Source organism: Garra rufa, chromosome 14, assembly GCF_049309525.1.
Source record: "Garra rufa chromosome 14, GarRuf1.0, whole genome shotgun sequence".
In the NCBI taxonomy this organism is placed as follows: domain Eukaryota; kingdom Metazoa; phylum Chordata; class Actinopteri; order Cypriniformes; family Cyprinidae; genus Garra; species Garra rufa.
Genome location: NC_133374.1, coordinates 13,156,993 through 13,177,905, shown reverse-complemented (window position 1 = coordinate 13,177,905; position 20,913 = coordinate 13,156,993). Strand labels below are relative to the sequence as shown.

The 20,913-nt window shown below is 35.4% G+C and overlaps 1 protein-coding gene across 2 annotated transcripts in view; it reads right to left on the bottom strand.

Annotated features, from left to right (window-relative positions):
- Positions 1 to 20,913, bottom strand: part of nbeab (neurobeachin b) — a 401,639-nt gene that overhangs the window by 187,166 nt on the left and 193,560 nt on the right. For both annotated transcript variants that reach the window (XM_073817484.1, XM_073817485.1), the window contains 3 exons: positions 18,614 to 18,678; positions 15,652 to 15,760; positions 7,738 to 7,904 (listed from right to left, as the gene is read on the bottom strand). In XM_073817484.1, coding sequence (XP_073673585.1) covers positions 7,738 to 7,904; positions 15,652 to 15,760; positions 18,614 to 18,678 — 341 coding nt within the window. The remainder of the gene's footprint in view (positions 1 to 7,737; positions 7,905 to 15,651; positions 15,761 to 18,613; positions 18,679 to 20,913) is intronic.

Sequence of the window (20,913 nt, the reverse complement as noted above, 5' to 3'; positions counted from 1 at the left end):
AGAAAAAAAAAACGAAACTGCAAGATGTAAACTCACAATTACGAGTTTAGTCAGGATTGTGAGATATAAACTCCCTTTTGCAAAAAAAAAAAAAAAAAATGAAATAAAAGTCCAGATTACCAAGTCCAGATATGAACTTGCAATTCTAAGAAAATAAAGTTCCAATTCTGAGAAATAAAGTCATTATTGTGAGATATAAACCTTTTTTTCTCATATTGTAATTGCAAATTCATATCTCGCAATTATGAGTTTATTTCTCGCAATTCTGACTTTATAACACACAACTGCAAGTTATTAAGTCAGAACTACGATATAATATCGCAGTCCTCAGTCAGAATTCTGAGAAAAAAAGAATTGCACAAAAAAAAGTCAGAATTAGGAAATAAAAACTAGCATTTACAAGAAAAAAGTGCAAATGGCGAGTTTTTATCTTGCAATTCTGACTTTATTTCTCGCCATTGTGACTATATCTCACAATTCTGATTATAACTTGCATTTGCGAGTTTTATCACAATTCTGACTTTATAACTTGCACATTTGAGTTTATATCAGACAATTGTGACTACCTCTCACAATTGCAAGTTTCTATCACACAATTGTAACTTTAATTTATAATTGTGACTATATCTCACAACTGTGACTATAACTCGCAGTTGTAAGTTCAGATCACACAATTGTGACTATATATCATAATTGTGAATTTATATCACATCTCTGACTTTATAACTTGAAACTGTTAGCAATTGTGAGCTTATATCACACAATTGTGACTATATCTCACGATTGAGGGTTTATATCACAATTGTGACTATCTCGCAATTGCGAGTTTATATCACACAATTCTGACTTTATAACTCGTAACTAGGAGTTTATATCACAATTCTGACTTTATAACTCGCAATTGTGAGTTAAGATCACACCATTCTGACTTTATAACTAGCAAATGAGTTTAGATCACACAATTTAGACTTTATAAGTCACAATTGTGAGTTTATATTTCACGATTCTGACTTTATAACTAGCAATTGAGTTTAGATCACATAATTCAGACTTTATAAGTCGCAATTGTGAGTTTATATTAGACAATTCTGACTTTATAACTAGCAATTGATTTTAGATCACACAATTCTGACTTTATAACTCGCAGTTGTGAGTTAAGATCACGTAATTTTGAGGAAAAAAAGTCAGACATATTATAATATATACATATTATTTAAAGTAAATGAAATAATACTTTTTATGTTTTTTTGGTTCTTATGAGAGCTTGACTGATGTGGTGACAAGATAGAGAGCAAATAATGACAGAATTTTCATTTTTGGCTCTATATTTCCTGCTATTCAAACATGTTGTGATTTGCAAACTCTGAAAATAAATGACAGCAGATTACAGCTAATCTTTTATTTAGACCTCAGACCAAAATCCTAATTTTGGGGGGCCTTAAACCCATAAGGGCTGTGTATATCCCTTCAATTGCTGCTTTTAGAATTGATAACCTTTCAACCACTCCCAATGAGACTGCTTAACCAAGCCATGTGTAACTGGAAGGCTCCAAGTTATTATCCAGTACCGGACTCCCGCCATCCATCAAAAGACCAAGCGCACCGTTATTCAAAGGAAATGGTGCCTCCCTCATTCTCCACCTTGCAACAAATCAATACATGCCACTACTCTCCATCTCTTGCCACTGTCTTTTTTCTTCATCTCCCTCATTTCTGTCAACGGCAAAAAAAAAAAAAAGTAATTATACAAGAGAAAGCGTTGACAATCAATACCCGAGTCAGGTTAAGTTAAGGTCTGACGTGGTCCAGGTATGCTGGTCCTCGATCAGCTGTCAGCCATAGTGCTGACGTTGACAAAGGGCACGAACGCAACAACGGGACGCCCGTTCATTGTGACCACGGACTTTACATTTTTGTTACAGGAAGGCTTTCTGGAGCAATTAGTGACTGTTTAGTGCTACATTACACTCCAGGTAATGGACAGTAAGAAGTAGTATTATTGGACACAAGGCATAGTCAGTCAAAAAATGCTGATTGAAAATCGGTGGGTATCTGCTTTATTCAACGTGACATGATGCTTGGGAAGAGTGCTGAGACTTGTGAGTTTTGCAGAGCTTGCATTAGCATTTAAACAGTAAATGGCCATACTTTCAATAGCGTAACTGATCATACTATGTGAATAGACTACCAAATGTTAATAACTTAAAATAATTTAATTCTAATATTATAAATTGATATCACTTGCTGAAGCAGCAAACATAATGCAAAATATTTTAAAAAATGTCAAAAAAAATTTGAACTTGCAATTGTGAGTTTTTAGTCACACAATTCTGACTTTATAACTCAAAATTGTGAGTTTATATCACACAATTCTGACTTTATAACTCACAGCTGTGAGTTTATATCACACAGTTGTGACTATATCTCGCAATTGTGACTTTATAACTCGCAATTGAGTTTGTATCGCAATTATGACTTTATAACTCGCAGTTGTGAGTTTATATCACACAATTGTGACTATATCTAGCAATTGCGATTTAGCAATTCGAGCTAGAAATTACGAGAAAATTAAGCAGCAAACATAATGCAAAATAAGGAAATAATGTAAAAAAAAAAGTAGAATAGAACTGTTTGAAATGTGTATGATTGCATTGTTATTATAGATATTAAAATAAAAAAGTATAATTTATGTGCTATCCAATATATTTTCAAAATAATTATGTTCTACATTTATGAATATATTTATTTAAATATTTATTATTCATGTTTATGATTATGGAGGCCATGTTTATGATTATGGCCATATTCAGATAAATGAATACATAAATACGTTTTTAAACTTAAACTTAAAAACAATTTGGATAGTACAAAAAAATACAGTTTTGAAAGTGTAAAACAAATAATATCTAAAATAATAATATAATATTGAATTATTTATTATTAGATCAAATCATTTCTATCAGACCTATATGATAATTATAAATATATTTATTTAATTATTTATTTAATTTAATATATTATGGAAATTAATATGGAAGATTGTATTGTTGATGCCATATATATTACATAAAATATAAATTAAATAATAGTACTATGTTTATTTATTATATCCTAACAATGAAAATAGATTACATAATTTATCACATTTAAAAAACAAGACTACAGTAAGAAAAGTTCAAAGATTTGTGACCTAGTTAATTGATTATGACAATAATCCGCCTTAAAACATGACAGAAGATTTAAAGAGCCGGATAACAGGCCAATGACATGCAAATAAATGGCTCCATGATTTTTCAATTTCATAGATTTCTTTTCCATCATTAATCCCAACGCTGACGTCTTCTCACTTTTGACACGGCTGAACTTTATAATTCACTGGCGGAGGTCAGAGGTCAACAGGAGAGGGAAAGGAAAATAACTCCCTCAGTGGAAAGCTCGAAGAAAAAAATCTGACGTCCAATTTTCGACTTGATTTATCAGTGCAAAGCCAAAATTGATAGTGTGTCATTACTGGGCTCAGAGCTGTCTGGCAACGTCCTATCAAAGCCTTCTCTTTCTGATTTAGCAGCCCAGATCAATACAACCCTATACTGTTTCAATTTGAGAAGTATTGATTTTCTGATGCCGACTCAATACGGGGGACATTCATCATCAGGCAAGCATAAAGTATGATCGAACTGAAGATTCGTAGGCTGGATTTGGTTTTTTGGCTTTCAGCTTATGCAGCCGTTGAGGAATTGCTATGCGGCGTTGCATCTTTTGGTGCGTCATCCCTCACAGATTATTCGATTTTACACAACATTTATTAATTTATCTAATAATGTACACAGCTTTTCTGCAGTTGTTCTGCAAGAAAATAATGGTAAAGATCAAAACAGTGCTCCAAAGCATCATGGGAACGTTTGTGTTTTCAGAAGCCTAAATGTGAAAACATGATACAGCGCATTTTTCAAACCTGTATTCGATCATTTTTCATGTGTCCCTAGGCTGTAGCACAAAGTAAAAGGAGAAAACCAATCTGGATGCATTCATGCTCAAAGACACACACAAACACACTAATACAAATAAATTTTCAGGCGGACACGCAAACACACACGTATGCAAAGCACACACGCACATACACACATGCTTCAGAATGCCGCAGGCTTTCTATTTTACAGAAGCCGCATAAATGGGAAAGTTAATGTAGCATTGAATAAGACTAAGCTGCTCAGCTGTAACACCGCCTTGAGCTCATGAACATATTGCATCATTTTTCTTCTCCAGCAGGTTACCATTAAATTTGAATTTGTTGGAAGTTTTGTGGTACCATTTACAATGTGCCCCAGCTCAATAACCTTTTGTCTCAATGCAAATGTTATGCCTTCCAGGTGGTTTTCATAAATATTTGAATAAGTCTGAATAGTGGCGAGACTTTCAGCCAAACCACCATCTCAAGCTTTTTATTATTTCGTGTAGTCGGTGTTAGATGCACATTATTATTGTGGTACAAAGGACTTTGATGTGATGAATTTAACGCAGCATTTGAGAAACTGGATGCCACAATTACATAATGTTTCTGAAAATCATTAGAATTTTAAGTTAATGTCATTTCATGCCATATTAATAAACAGTAAATACATTTTAATTGATTAAAAAATAAATATAATAATGAATAAATATAATAATGAATAAACAAATATAAAAGGCTACAAAACAAGACAACAATACATCAAATATTTTATGCTAAAACTAACTGCAGTGAGTTTTCTTGTTTTATTCAGTAAGCATGTATGGAAGCCTATTTCTGCTACAAATTCAGATTTTTTCTCTTAGAATTGTGACAAACTGTCAATTGCGAGTTATAAACTCAGAATTCTGACATAAAAATGCACAATTCTGACTTTTTTCATCACAATTGAGATAAAAACTCGCAATTGCGAGCTATCAAGTCAGAATTCCAACAAAAAAATGTACAATTCTGACTTTTTCACTCAGAATTGTGATATAAACACTTGATTGCGAGTTACAAAGTCAGAATTCCGACAAAAAAACATACAATTCTGACTTTTTTTCTTAGAATTGTGATACAAACTCTCAATTGCGAGTTACAAAGTCAGAATTCCGACAAAAAAACGTACAATTCTGACTTTTTTCCTCAGAATTGTGATATAAACTCTCAATAGCGAGTTAAAAAAACAGGATTCCAGCATAAAAACGTACAAGTCTGACTTTTTACCTCAGAATTGTGATATAAACACTCAATAGCAAGTTATAAAGTCAGGATTCCAACATAAAAACGTACAATTCTGACTTTTTTCCTCAGAATTGTGATATAAACACTCAACTGCGAGTTATAAAGTCAGAATTCACACATAAAAACGAACAATTTTGACTTTTTTCCTTTAGAATTGTGAGAAACTCTCAATTGCGAGTTATAAAGTCAGAATTTCGTCATAAAAACGTACAATTCTGACTTTTTTCTCTGTGATTATAAACTCTTGATTGTGAGTAAAAGTCAGAAGTCAGAAAAAACGTACAATTCTGAGTTTTTTTTTCTAATAATTGTGATAAAAAACACTCAACTGCAAGTTATAAAGTCATAATTCTGACATAGAAATGTACAATTATGATTTTTTTCTCAGAATTGCGTGATATAATATATAATTGCAAGAAATAAAGTCAGAATTGTAAGATAAAAACTCACAATTCTGACTTTTTTCTCACAAATGCGAGTTCGTATCTCCCAGTTCTGACTTTTTTTCAGAAGTGTGAGATTTAATCGTGCAATTGCGAGTAAAATTGTGCAGAGGAAAAAAGACTGATATGTTCTCAGAACTATGAGTTTATATCTCACAATTCTGACTTAACTTCTAATCGTGTATTATAAAGTCATAATTGCGAGACATAAACTCAAAATTTGGAGGAAAAAAGTCTATTGTGAGTTTATATCTTGCAATTCTGACTTTATAACTCGCAGTTGTGAATTTTGACTTAATTTCTCAGAATCGAACATTTATATAATCGCTTCCATTGAAATGTGTTTTAAACACTGACTTATAAAAAAATAAAACAACCCACATACATTTTCAGCTATGAATGTGGTACGGTGCAGTTGCAGCCCCACTAATGCACTGCAAGTCTCTGCGTCTGACATCATGTCAAAAAACAAGACAGATCAAAATTAGGGGACGTCTAGGATCTTTGGATTCGTCAAAACTGATAACAACAGTACAATCAGTGAAAGCAGCTGAACTATCGTCTCTGTTTCCACTGAAGCGGTTCATGCTGATGTTTCTTATTGGAGCGGGTAAACATGATGCCATCATGTACGTTCAACCATCTGCAGTGGATTTCTCAAATTTAATAAGAAAGCCACAGCCACTGTTTCTGTAAATCCAGCCAATTTGGAAGGCAAATCAGTAATTGTGCTTGGAGTGCGTGTTTGTGTATACATGCTCGTAAGCGGGTCTCTTTTGGCTGTCGGCCAATGGTGGCAGACAGAATCTCAATCCAGTCATCATGTGTTCCACTGATGGAACTGAAGGTGCATTTGCTTGAGGCAATTCCACAGCTATTTCAATTATGGATTTTTGCTAATATTAATACAGCTATAATATTTTATATACATTATATTTTAATATTCATGAATGTGCATCAAAGACTGAAATACAGTATTCTCATAGCTTCAGAAAATTACGGTTAAACCATTGATGTGACATTGACTATTTTAACAATGTCCTTACTACCTTTCTGGGCCTTGAACATGGTAGTTGTGTTGCTGGCTATGCAGAGTCAGAAAGCTCTCTAATTTCATCAAAAATATCTTAATTTGTGTTCCAAAGATGAACGAAGGTCTTATGGGTTTGGAACGACATGAGTGTGAGTAATTAATAACAATATTTTCATTTTTTGGTAAACTATGCCTTTAACTTTCTTCTCAGTCATGATGTTAAGATAAAACTGTCACTTTGTACAGAATTATGTCTTAGATCTTGGATTATATTGGGTCTGTTTGTGTGTGTTTGGTGGGAAACGGAACTCAAGTCAGTATTTTTTTAACAGGACCCTTGAGACAACTGTAACAACTGCCAGGTGCTCCACTGTGAGACTGAGAGTGAGAGCCAGACACACACACACACACACACACACACACACACACACACACACATAGCCTGACCACCAGTGATCTGTCTCTGAGGATTTAGTGGCCTGGTGTGGTAATTGAGTTTGCTGACCTGTAGACTGACCCTGGTGGAGAGCAAGAAAATGACATTAAATAGGAGTCACATCAGAGGCCTGGCTGTGTGTGTTTGTATCACAAAGGTAATAGTGTAATACTCGCCTCTAAAAAGACATACACAGACCGTGGAGAAGATACACGCTAGTAAAAACACAATGCAAACATACACACTCACACACACACACACACACACACTGACATACACAGGTGTTTCTTCAACTAGAGCAACTCAGGGGTTGTTTTTTGTTAAAGGAACATTATGTTAAATCTGTCTCCTGAAAACTCAGCTTTGTCATCACAGGAATAAATTACATTTTATATATATACACATTCAAATAGAAAACAGTCATTTTAAATTGTAATAATGTTTTACAGTACAAATAAATGATCAAATAATCGCAGCCTTGGTGAATACAAGACACTACTTTCAAAACCACAAAGGTTATGTTTCTAAATGTTTATTTTCTGAAACGCCACAGTTGAAGAAACACCCCCACACACGCACACGGTTGTACCTCTGCGCTACTGCGCCCCAGGCTCCGTGTTTATTGGTGAGGATGTTGAGGATCTTCTGTTTCAGCTGATTGGCTGTCACATGATCACGGTGTTTGGCGGCACTGATGAGGTGATCACACATCGTCTCCTCTTCTTTCCTGTCTGCCGCGTACTGTGTGCAGTTAGACTGACCGAAATATGGATGAAAGAAAGAGAGAGAAAGAAAAGATGTACAAGATTAACATCAACAGCAAACATCAGAATGAATCAGTATACAGAAAACAAGAAACATGCTACTGCACTGTCATCATTTACAAATTCCTCATGTCCTTTCTACTGCGGAACACAAAAGAAGACATTTTAAAAAGGGTTTATTGTCCGTACAATAAAAGTCAATGAGGTGCAGTGTTGTTTTGACTTCTATTCACCCCACTGACTTTCATAACAAGGCCAAAACAACTAAAACATTCCTCAAAACATTATCCTTTGTGTTCTGAAGAAGAAAAAGGTTTGGAAACCCATACAGGTTTGGAAAGACATGAGGGTGTTTTTATTTTTGGACGAACTGTCTCTTTAAGATCAAAAATGTCTTCCATTACTTTACCATGTCAACATAAAACATATTATTGTACATTAACCATTTACTTTCCCATTTACTAATTCACTCAGAGTGACTGAAAGTCAGTAAGGTCCTGTGTTGTTTTGGACCCCATTGACTTTCATTATATCGACAAAAACCGCTATAACATTCTTCAAAACAACAACTTTTGTGCTCTGCAGAAGAAACAAAGTCATATGAGTTTGGAACGATATGAGGTTGTTTTTATTGTTGGATGAACTGTCCCTTTAAAAGCAATGCATGTCTTCCATTAATTATCAATTTTCCCCATTCAGTGAAAGTTAGTGTGAGGTCTGTGTTGTTTTGGACCCCATTGACTTTCATTATATGGCAAAAACAGCTAAAACACTCAAAACATTATCTTGTGTTCTGCAGAAAAAAAAGTCATATGAACTGTCCCTTTAATAACCAAGAATATTTCCTAGTACCATGTCAACAAACAACATACATTATACACATATTTACCATTTACTTTTGCACTTACTCATACTCATGTTGTTCCAAACCTAAATAACATTCTTACTTCTGTTGAACACAAAATAAGATTTTTTTTTTTTTTTTTTGGTCCATATAGTGAGAGTCAATTAGGTTCTGTGTTGTTTTGGACCTCACTGACTTTCATTATATGCACAAAAACAGCTGAAATATTCATCAAAACACCTTGTTCTTGTTTTTTCCAAAAGAAAGCAAGTCATACAGGTTTAGGACAACATGAGAGTGTGTTTGGGTGAACTGTTCCTTTAAGAACCAAGAACGTCTTTCCATTACTACCATGTCTAGATACAACATGTATTATACAATTTCCGTATGCTGATATTGTTTCAAACCTGACTATGTCACCTGACCCCATTGACTTTTATTGTATTGCAAAAACAACTGCAGAAGAAAGAAAGTCATACAGATTTGGAATGAAATGAGCAGGTTTTCATTTTTGGATGAACTGTCCCTTTAAAAACCAAGAATGTATTCCATTACCATATCAACATACAACATATATCATATATTTACCATTTACTTTCCCATTTACTCATCCTCATGTTGTTTCAAACCTAAATGATGTTCTACAGAATGTCTCAGAGAGTTTTTTTTTTTTTTTTTGGCCATACAGTACAATGAAAGTTAGTAAGATCTGTTGTTTTGGACCCCATTGACTTTCATTATATGGCAAAAACAGTCATACAGGTTTGGAATGACATAAGGGTGTTTTAATTTTTGGATGAACTGTTCCTTAAAGAACACAGAATGTGTTCCATTACTATGTCAACATATAACATATATTGTATTTTTACCCATTACTTTCCCATTTACACATCCTCATGTTGTTCCAAACCTAAATGACAATCTCACTTTCTCACATTCTCACTTTTAAGAAATTTCAAAGCATGTCTTAGAGTTATCTTTTATGTCCATATAGTGAAACTCATTAAGGTCATGTGATGTTTCGGACCCCACTGACTTTCATTATATGGATAAAAACAGCTGAATCTTTTTTAAAACACTAATCTTTTTTAAACATCTTTTGTGTTCCACAGAAGAAAGGCCGTCTCTTTAAGAACAAAGAATGTCTTCCATTACTTCATGTCAACATAAAACGTATTATTGTATATTTACAATTTACTTTCCCATTTACTTATCCTCATGTTGTTCCAAACCTAAATTACATTCTTACTTCTGTGGAGTACAAATTTATTTCACAGAACGTCTCAGTGAAAGTCAATAAGGTCCTGTGTTGTTTTGGACCCCACTGACTTTCATTATATGGCAAAAACAGCTAGAACATTCCTCAAAACATCTTTGTTTGTTTTCTGCAGAAGGAAGAATGCCATACAGGTTTGAAACAACATAAGGGTGTTTTCATTTTTGCATGAACTGTCCCTTTAAGAACCAAGAGTGTCTTCCATTACTATATAAACTTGCAACATATATCATATATTTACCATTTACTTTCCCATTTACTGATCCCCATGCTGTCCCAAATCAAATGACATTCTCACTTGTCCCTGCATACAGTGAATAAGGCCCTATGTTGTTTTAGACCACATTGACGCTCATTATATGGACAAAGACAGCTAAAACATGCCTTAAACACCTTTTCTTTATGTTCTGCACAAAAAAGTCAGTTGTACAGGTTTGGGATGACATACGACTGAGTTTGGGTGAACTGTCCCTTTAAGAACCAACCGATTGTCTTTTGCAGAGCTGCTTTATTGCTGAAGAGAATAGTGAACTGATTTTAATCAACACTGAACTGACTTGAGCTGAATAACACCACAGTTGCCTTCTGAAGAGCTGCTTATAACAAAACTTGTTTTATAAGTGAACTTCACATAGTTACTGAAGTGAACTTTTTTAGAGCTGTGTCTCATATTTAAAGAAGTCTGCATCATTGATTCTGTTATTTTTCTGTTTATTACCATGCAGCTGTATTTGTATTGTTTAAAGCAGTGGGTGACTTGACATTAAAGTTCACTTTATACACAGACAGAAGCTAAAAACAGGCACTATAAACAGCACTGTGACTAAAAGGCCTCTCAGACTAAAGGTGACGCGAAGCAGCCGCCGACTTTATCTTCCCGGTTACAATAAGATTGTCTACCCACGTGGACCCCAGGGGGGATCTCTTGCTAATATTCAAAATCTAATTTGCTAACACAAGCCGGTGGGGTGCAGGGGAACAGAGAGGAGGGGCGAGGGGAAGTAATTGAATTTCCTTCCTTATATTTGAATTCTGTCAGATATTATACCTCGACATATTCTTCAAACGGCCGATAACTCAATCTCCCGGTGTCATCTCGGTTTACCACGCGCCGCGCTGACAAATATCAAACGTTATTTATCACTTCAAGGGAGGATATGAGGGTTGAAAGTGACACCAGCTTAATTGTAAAAATATCTTATCTGCTTACTGAATCTTCAATCTGTAGACGGAGGTAATAAAGAAGAGGAAGAACTAGAAGAGCACGCCATTCTCCTCCAAGACAGGATTGAGGGGCAAGACGATGCCTCCGGTTAGCTGGTGACACAGCCTATCTAATGCCTGCTGCGTTTTATCTAGCAGGTCAAGGATCCTCAAAAGCAGTATATAAAACTACCGTCTTAGACAGGCTGCGCGTTCCAGATAAGAAACTCGTCACTCCATCACATGTACATCACATGTGCGTTTGTGTGAAAGAGTGTATGTTCCCTGCATCATGCACATGCCCTTAGAGTTTCATAGATACATGATGACAGATTTCACAGTAAGCGCTGCTAAACCTTGATTTACATTTACAGAGCGCACTGCATCTTTGTCAGAATAATAAAGATAGGTTGATACTGATATTCAAAGAAGTTGGTGTAACATTAATCTTCACACTGAATATATTACAGTTATAAGGTAGAAGAGGCTCCATAGTATTGTGAATACAGTCACGACTTAAAGAAAAAAAAATATACATATGTATAACATATATTTTTTTAAAGTTAAAGTTTATCTGTTCTAAATGTACCTTAAATGAATACTTTTTAAAGTTTTTAATACTCTAATCAACATTGGCACGGACAAATATGGATGCTTTAAGCAAATATGTGTTTATTATCAGTGAAACCATACTTGACATAGAGCATGAAGACTAACTTGTTTCAAATGTCATAGATGTTTTTCAAATAACTTGTTCATGTTTATTAGACACATGAAAAATGAACATAGAAACACCAGGTTCCCATTACTTATCTTTCTTTGCACTGAGCAATTTACTTCCACAAGCTTGTTTACATTATTTGCAGGACAGGGCAGCTCACTTCTTCTGAACATGCAAAATCTACATTTATTATTACATTTGTTTGCCTCTCGGTGCCCACATACTGTAATTTAATGCAGCCAAGTTCTCAACAAAACTGTTTCCATTGTTTTGATTTAATATTTCTGTTATCAGACAACCAAAGTAATATGAAATAATAACTGAAAAAAATCCTGAATTATGATCATGATTCTATCACTGAAAAGAATCATTTACCGGCATCTGGACATAAGTCACTATTCTCTGCATTATTATCGTTGTTTTTAACTTCCTTTTTGAATGCCTTCAGGATCCTTTGACTTTTTAGGAGTTTACCCATTTAAAGTTATGTGATCCTAAAAACCTGCTTCTTTTATTTTTTAATGTATTGTTTTGGTTATAATGTACTGATTGAAGAGCCTGGTCTCATGAAAATGCGCACTAGCACGACTTTCTGTTTCTATTTGGCGTGCTATTAATAAGCTGAAATTAACTTTGGCGTGCATATGATATCGCCGTTTTCGCGTGCATACTCGTATGTGGCTTCACGCATCAACCCCACAGCACCAATCCTAACGTAGCCCGACTCCGCTTGCATTCATTAAACATGCCAGAAGTGCCGGTACGCACGAAAAAGTGCAAGTACGCAAAAGGATAAAATACAGAAGTGCCTGCGTACCGGCCCACTTCAAGCACTGGAATGAACATAACATCTGTTTTAACTGAAAGCGCTGCTCCTCTGCCGCTCGCTGAACAGAGCAGACACAGATATAAAGAGAGGGAGGTGCGCGCGCATTGGAAGACCTCACGCATGTTCAGCAAAACCGAAGAGCCTCAGAAACTATATTAGGTTTGTCCAATTATGTGTTTATGTATTGTTGCTAGACACTTTTCGCTAGGTTGGCAACATTGTGCATCCATTTCTTTAACTATGGGCTAGGTAGTGGGTCAAACAGAAAATGCGTTTGGGGTCAGAAAATATAATATTAAAAATATTAATAAATAAATATTAATAAAAATATTTATATTTTGAATAAATGCTGTTCTTTTGAGCTTTTTATTCATCAAAGAATCCTGAAAAAATATCACAATTTCTAAATAAATACTTTGCAGGGCAACTGTTGCAATATATAATCCAATATAGATCATTCTAATGATAAATCAGTATATTAGAATGATTTCTGAAGGATCATGTGACACTTAAGACTGAAGTAATGGCTGATGAAAATTCAGCTTTGCATCACAGGAATAAATTAAATTTTAAAGTATATTACAATTTTTGATTAAATAAATGCAGCACTGATGAGCATAATGATGAACAGCACAAATATACTTCCATCTAAACCTTAACAGAGAGAAGTGCTACTGTTAAAACATTTTCTGTCTATTTATAGAAATGGCTAATAGTTTGAAATGAGACATGAATACAATCTCTAAACTCTGTTTCTTACTTTTCAGATGGTGCTTATGTATAATTTAGTGAAGAGTTATTAAATTTCTCAGTACTGAGCTAATATATGTGGATTAATCCCCTGTAGGAGATATGAGCAGAGGATTATGGGCCTCCCCCACTGCTGGCTTTACTACAGATTTTCTCTCTCGTGTTGTATCGGATTCGCAAAAACAGATTTCTTTGTAGATTATATATAGGTTTCATATGGCTTCAGTGTGGGATTAGAGTTCTGATCTGGGATTGATTATAATCTAGTTTGCATTTTAGAAGATCTAGCTACTTATTTCATTCATATTACACAGGAAAATATCTAAATCCTGAAGTGATCCACTGGGATCAATAAAATGTCTATACATAGATAAGGGTCAGAAATTAACTTTTCCATTAAAGGGGTTCTATTATGCTCTGTTACAAAGTCTTTATTTTGTTTTGAGGGTGCACTAGAACATGCTCTCATGCTTGGTGGTTCGAAAAACACATTTTTTCTTTTACATAATTTACATTATTACATTAGCTTTCTCTCCAGGCTGGCACAAATGGCTCGATTAGTTCTGGGTTTGATGAAGGTCCGCCTTCCGAAAAATGAAATGTGTTGTGATTGGTTTGCATTCCCACTGCGTTGCAATTGGAGAATAGGGCTGCAACTAACGACTATTTTAATAGTCGACTAGTCACCGACTATTGAAACGATTAGTCGACTAATCGGATAATTATTCAATTTTTCTCAAATTTAGCATGAGATTGCTTTAATTATGTGGAAAATTATAGTAAACACAAGAAAGAAGGGGGTACTTCAATAAAAAATGCATATTTTGCTGCTGATAGGCCAATTCATACTAAAAGTAAATAAAAATGCCCTGTCTAAAACCAATTAGGCACAGTGCTCGGTCAGTACAGACATAAATGCATAAATTAAGAAACTCTATAATTTTTTTAATGGACAGGCACATTTGTTTTATAAGAAAAAATAAATTAAAATCAAGTAAACATTTTCTTCCTGTAAACCATCAGCAGCAATAAAACGGTAAACAAAAATGTATATCCAAAACAAAACGTATTGGCTTCCATGTTATTTAAATCTTACCGAGGCCAGCCAAACTCCGTTTCATTCAACTGTCCGACGTGCTTTCTCTTTAAATGTTCGTGCATCACAGAGGTGCTGCCGTGATGCGCAAGGACTGCTTTACAAACCATGCAGGTAATATTTTAATTCGCCGTAGCAGGCTAAAATGCTCCCAAACTTTACTCCTGTTTCATACATACTCAGTCTGCAGTGCGTCTACAGTCCGTGTGCGTTACGTATGCGGTGCAGAAGAAGCACAGACTCGTTTTGCTTTCACACAGAACGCGTTTGCAGTCCGTACATTGTGAACGTTCTAATCCGTTAACATGGGTGTGGAAAAAAAAAACGCACTGCAGACGGAGTATGTGTGAAACGGGCGTGTTTTGGTACGCGCAGCTGCTGCGTTGGACGCCGCCATTTCTGTATGTTATCGCTCAGCATAGAAGCTGCGTATGTGCGACTCTCGGCAGAAAGATGCCTCACTCGGTTGTCTGGCGACAACATCGACAATGAAATTCATTGTCGACTATTTCTATTATCGATTTTTGTCGACAACGTCGACGAATCGTTGCAGCCCTATTGGAGAACAGTTTAGACGGCATTTCAGTCTTGCCACGCCCCTTCCCAAAGCAGCTAGTTCTGTGTACAACTGCCCAAGCTAGATTAAAGCGATTGTTACGTTTTAAATATGGATGTTTCTTACAAAAACACATGGGATCGCTAAAGGAGGCTTTTACTGACCCCTCTGGAGCCATGTGAGGCACTTTTTATTATGGATCAACTTGTTTTGGACTGAAACACTTGTCTATGCCGTTCAGTCTAAGCCGTTCTAAAGCTTGGGAGTGCCAGGATTATTTTTTAATATAATTCCGATTGCATTCATCTGAAAGAAGGAAGTCATATACACCTAAATGCATGGAGGGTGAGTAAATAATTATATTTTCGGGCATTTTTGATCATTTTGGTGCCATTTTTGCCATAAGCCCTCAGTTATTTCCGACCCTGATATACATGTACTGTTGGTCTAAAAACGTCATCTACCTCAAATTCTGCATGCTTGTGGACATCCTCGGCTCGCTGTCTGTTGAGGATGAACTCTGCTTCATTGGCTACTCGAACAATATGATCCTTCATGGCATGACAAAGGAGCCTAGAAGGAAGAAAATACAGGAATTCAAAAAAATCAGTCCCTAAACACACATAAAATGCACACACAATCAACCCTACAATTCTCTGTTTTATACACTTATAGAAAACACAATCACTCATCTTTTATGAGATCTAGGTTACTTTGCATTAGTAGTCATTTTACACATCATTAAGTCAGCTTTGTTTTAATTAACAAGAACCTTGGCCTTGAACGTAATGCAGTGCATACATTTCCGTTCCCATCCCGCAGAGGGGCTTCAATCTGGTACAGCGTTCAAATGTGCACGCTTCTTTAAGCAATGACAAGCAATAAATAACATTTGGAGCTCAGAGGAGGAGGAAAAAATAGTAAATAACCTCATTCTCAGCATGATAACAGTGCAAATTTAAATCTAGGGCATGACTTCAGTACTTCTTCAGTACTGGCAGAGAAGTTGAAACACAGTCATCATAATATGAAGAGTGTGTTAAAACATTTAATGAGTATTTCTAGTGCTCCAAAAGACTGAAACTGCCATGGCCTTGGTGACTTATATGAGGGTGAGAGTGAAACAGAACAGGGGCTCCAAATCAGTGGCACAGGGGCGACATACGTCCCAAATGGTGACATGGTGTGGCTCATAAATCACAGATGCCCTACTAAAAACTGGATGTATCTAAATAAACTGGAATAGGCTGTTATATAAACACTCAGAGGCTGAACATTCCCGCATTTACTTCAGAAATAACTCCACAAGCAAAGTACTTTAATATGTGTAATTTAGTTTGTTATTAGAACATAAGCAGACGTTCCTAGAGGCCAAACACAACGTTAGTCTCATTAAGTAGTTCAAATAAACTAGCCACTGAATATATGGAGTGCAACCACTGGCTTCTGGAAGAAAACCTTCATTCTGTCCATAATTTCTTCTCTTTTTTTTCAATGATTACATACAAACCTTTAAAGACAGACCTACTGTACCATCAGCTCTAAGTGCTTGGTTTTTAAATTAAATACGTATAAAACATATACATACATTTATTTATACTTAATTTGTCATTATTATAATAATTTTTATATTATACAGTTGACGTCAAATGTTTACATACACCTTGCAGAATCTGCAAAATGTTAATTATGTTACCAAAATAAGAGGGATTACACAACATGTATGTTATTTTTTATTTAGTACTGACCTGAAAAAGATATTTCACATAAAAGATGTTTACAAGTTCACAAGAAAAAATAATAGCTGAATTTATAAAAATGAGCCTGGTCAAAAGTTTACATACACTTAATTCTTAATACTGTGTTGTTATATGAATGATCCACAGCTGTGTTTTTTAGTGATAGTTGTTCATGAGTCCCTTGTTTATCCTGAACAGTTAAACTGGCCGCTGTTGTGGTTTTTCAGCATTTTTGTGTATTTGAACCCTTTTCAACAATGACTGTATGATTTTGAGATCCATCTTTTCACACTGAGGACAACTGAGGGACTCATATGCAACTATTACAAAAGGTTAAAATGCTCCCTGATGCTCCAGAAGGAAACACAGAGCCGGGGGTAAATTTTCTGTTAAAAAATTTACACCCCCCGCTCTTAATGCATTGTTTTTTCCTTCTGGAGCATCAGTGAGCATTTGAACCTTCCATATTAGTTGCATAGAGTCCTTCAGTTGTCCTCAGTGTGAAAAGATGAATCTCAAAAGCATACAGTCATTCCTGGAAAGGTTTCAAATTATATACCCAATTATATTGCTGGCTAACTATACTGTATATAAATTGGAGGCATCAGGGAGCGGGCACTGAAATCGCTTTTGAATGTGCGCTCGCTTTTTACTTTCACTTTCGAGATTCACAATCACACATACTCTGTTTATACTGCGGAGCGCCAGCGCTTACCACACATTTTATAAGATTAGATGTTTGTCAGTGGTGCTCAAGATCTGCAAATCATTCGCCATTGTCCTATGAGTCATCTCTCTTTACTCTGTTTATGTGGTAAGTGAATTTTTATGTACTGTAATGTAACTACTGCTAGCAAGCGGCACACCATGTCCCTTTAGTGGCTCCATAGAACATGTTATTCATTTTCTATGCTTTTCTGAATAGGGATTCACTATTCAGGCACATCCCTAAGGGCCACTGATACAGACAAACAGAGAAAGACCGAGAGACAGACAGGTATAGCGGCTGAATGACTGATGTACCAGCACTCTGGACAGCGACTGTCGCTGCTGACTCAGGCTTATTGTCCAAATATGTGTGTGTGTGTGTGTGTGTGTGTGTGTGTGTGTGTGTGTGTGTGTGTGTGTGTGTGTGTGTGTGTGTGTGTGTGTGTGTTTGAGCACAGATGGGTCAGCAGATGGGTGTGCAGGTTGAGCTGCCCTGGATCAGCTCGACAACAATGATTCAAAGCCTAAACCTGACAAACACATGGACATGACACACACAAGCACACAAACACAATCTTTTCTGAGACAGAAAAGTAGGCCTACACCTAAAAGAATAATAACAGCATGATTTCAAAACTGTACACATTCTGGACAGGATGTACATCAGCGTGCTTATACAGCCACTCTCTCTCTCAACATGCTTATCTCAGCATATTTTCCACTATGGTCAAGCATTTCCACACACACACACACACACACACACACACACACACACACACACACAAAACTGTGGCCACACTAGTGGGACGCAAGACTTAGGGGCTAATCTGGTTCCCTCCCTGTTTTCTAGTCTGCCTCAGAGATGACTAGTAACTCCACAGCTTAACAAACCAGCACCAGATGACCAGTTTAAAGTCACATTAGCTACAGTGATGTGTGAGCAAGTAATGGTGTTTGAGGAGCAGACATGAGATTTTACCTTCCCTCATTGATGAGCTCAATGAAAGCCAGGCCAGCGTTCTTCTGGATGGAGTTCTGCCACTCCTGAAAGAAACAAACATTTGTTATTCGGATGTGGATTGTGTTCATTTTTCATCAGTAGGATTACAGACAGCTTGTGCAACAGGGGAAAAAGTACAGTCAAACCAAAATTTATTCAGACAACTTCAACATTTCTCACATTATCACAGTTTATTCACTATAGTTTATAATTGAATTTTGAATTGAATTGAATTAACAAGAACTTAAGAGTTAAACTGTGTCAGAACAAATCCATCTTTATTTTGCTTTAATTTTAGTTCAAATTTAGTAATTTTGTTTCATTTTTATTTTATTGTTATTTTAGTACATGTTGAACTAAATTAAAATGGGAAATGTTGGAACTAGAATATACATATGTTATTTCAGGTAATGTTTATTTTATTTTATTTTATTTCACGTAACAAAAATGTTTGCATTTTTTGTTATAAATGTTTTTTTTTACCATTCAGTTTTAGCTATATTTTAATGTAATATTGAAAATGTTTTTTTATTTTATTTGTTAAATTTTACATTTTATTTTTGAATTATTTTTTATTACTAAATTATAGCTGAGCTTAATTAAAATGGGAAATGTTGCAACTACAGCTGAAATATATTATTATTATTATTTTAAGTAATGTTTTTTTTTATTTCATGTAACAAAAATGCTTTCTGTATATATATATATATATATATATATATATATATATATATAATTTATTATTTTACTTTAATTTTTTAACATGAAATACAATATAGACAAAACATGTTTTAACTAAATTAAAGTTGAACTAAATTAAATAAATGTTTCAGCTATAGCTTTTTAAAATATAAGATAATTTTATAAAAATACACACACACACACACACACACATATATATATATATATATATATATATATATATATATATATATACTTTTTGTTGCTGTTGTTATTTCTACCACTATTTTTTGTCAGGTTTGAACAAACTAATTCCATTTCCAATCACACTGTATTTTATTTATAAAGTGTATAACTATTACTTAATTTTGTTCATTTAGTATATATACAAATTTGCATGAAACCAAGAGTCCTGGTAAAATGGATTGAAGAACATCTGTAAAACAACAAATAAAAACAAAACCAGTGGCAAAAACATCTGCACACAAAAATCCCTCTCCTTCAGTCTCATGTTAAGCCTAAATGAAACATCCAGCGATAGTGATCACAGCAAATTGGATTGCTATGTATTTGAGAAAGCAAAGATGGCTTTGAGGTCACATACAGTCTACGCGATCGAGAGCCAAAGCCATAAAAAGCCTGGAACTCGGCCCTGTGCGTGTGCAAGCATCTTTTCTTCCTCTGCGTACAGATCCGTAAACACAGGAGAGATGTAATTGCTGAATGAAACTGTATCCTCCTGCCCCTTAAACACAGCCATTTCCTCCCTGTGAGCACCCAGTGACAGATCACCGAAGACCTCCGTCTAGAGACCGGCCCTCTCGCCTTGCCTCCAGCGCTTTTGAGGCCTTAGGGAACGTCTCACGCCCTGCCTCTCCCCGTTTCCCGGGCTCTCCTTCCTCCACTGTCTCTCACAAACACGGCACGGGTCTGGAGATGATTAAAAGGCAGTCGTGCTTCTCACTATGGGAAATTTTCCTCCATTCTCCAGTTTGCTCTCTAAGGTATGAGTTAAAGGGGAAGAGCATTAGATGGGTTGAAGTTCAAAAGGAAAGAGGGCATTTGCAAAAAGTGGGCCTCTAACATTTTCCGCGTCCCATGGTGAGAGAAGAGCCACTCGGGATGGATGTGAACGATGCCCTCAGAATGATGGTGTTTTAGGCATTTTATTTTATTTTAATTGCTTAATTCCACAGTTTCATATTACGGCATTCGTGTTTTCTGTAAAGGCCTTTGTAAACACTATTTTTAAAGGTGCTGTATAAATAAAGCATTACTTAGTCAGTGATGACAGAGAATGCTGGGAAATATGGCCATGTTGTTGGTTGGGTGGTTTTAATTGGTAATATACAGAGGCCCAACAAAATAATTTTGGAAATGTCAGAACTAACCACACTTTTCTGAGCCATTCTGAGCAGTTTTTGCTATTTATTCCCAACCGTCTCCAGAAAAAAAGAAGAATGGCTGTATGAATTCTATGGCAAGAACCACTGCAGTTTGACTTCCAAATACTCATCTTCATTATCATAATTTTCTGATTTTCAACAGACTATGAAGAGCAGCCTATTTATGTCCAAAAATCAGTGATATCAACCGTT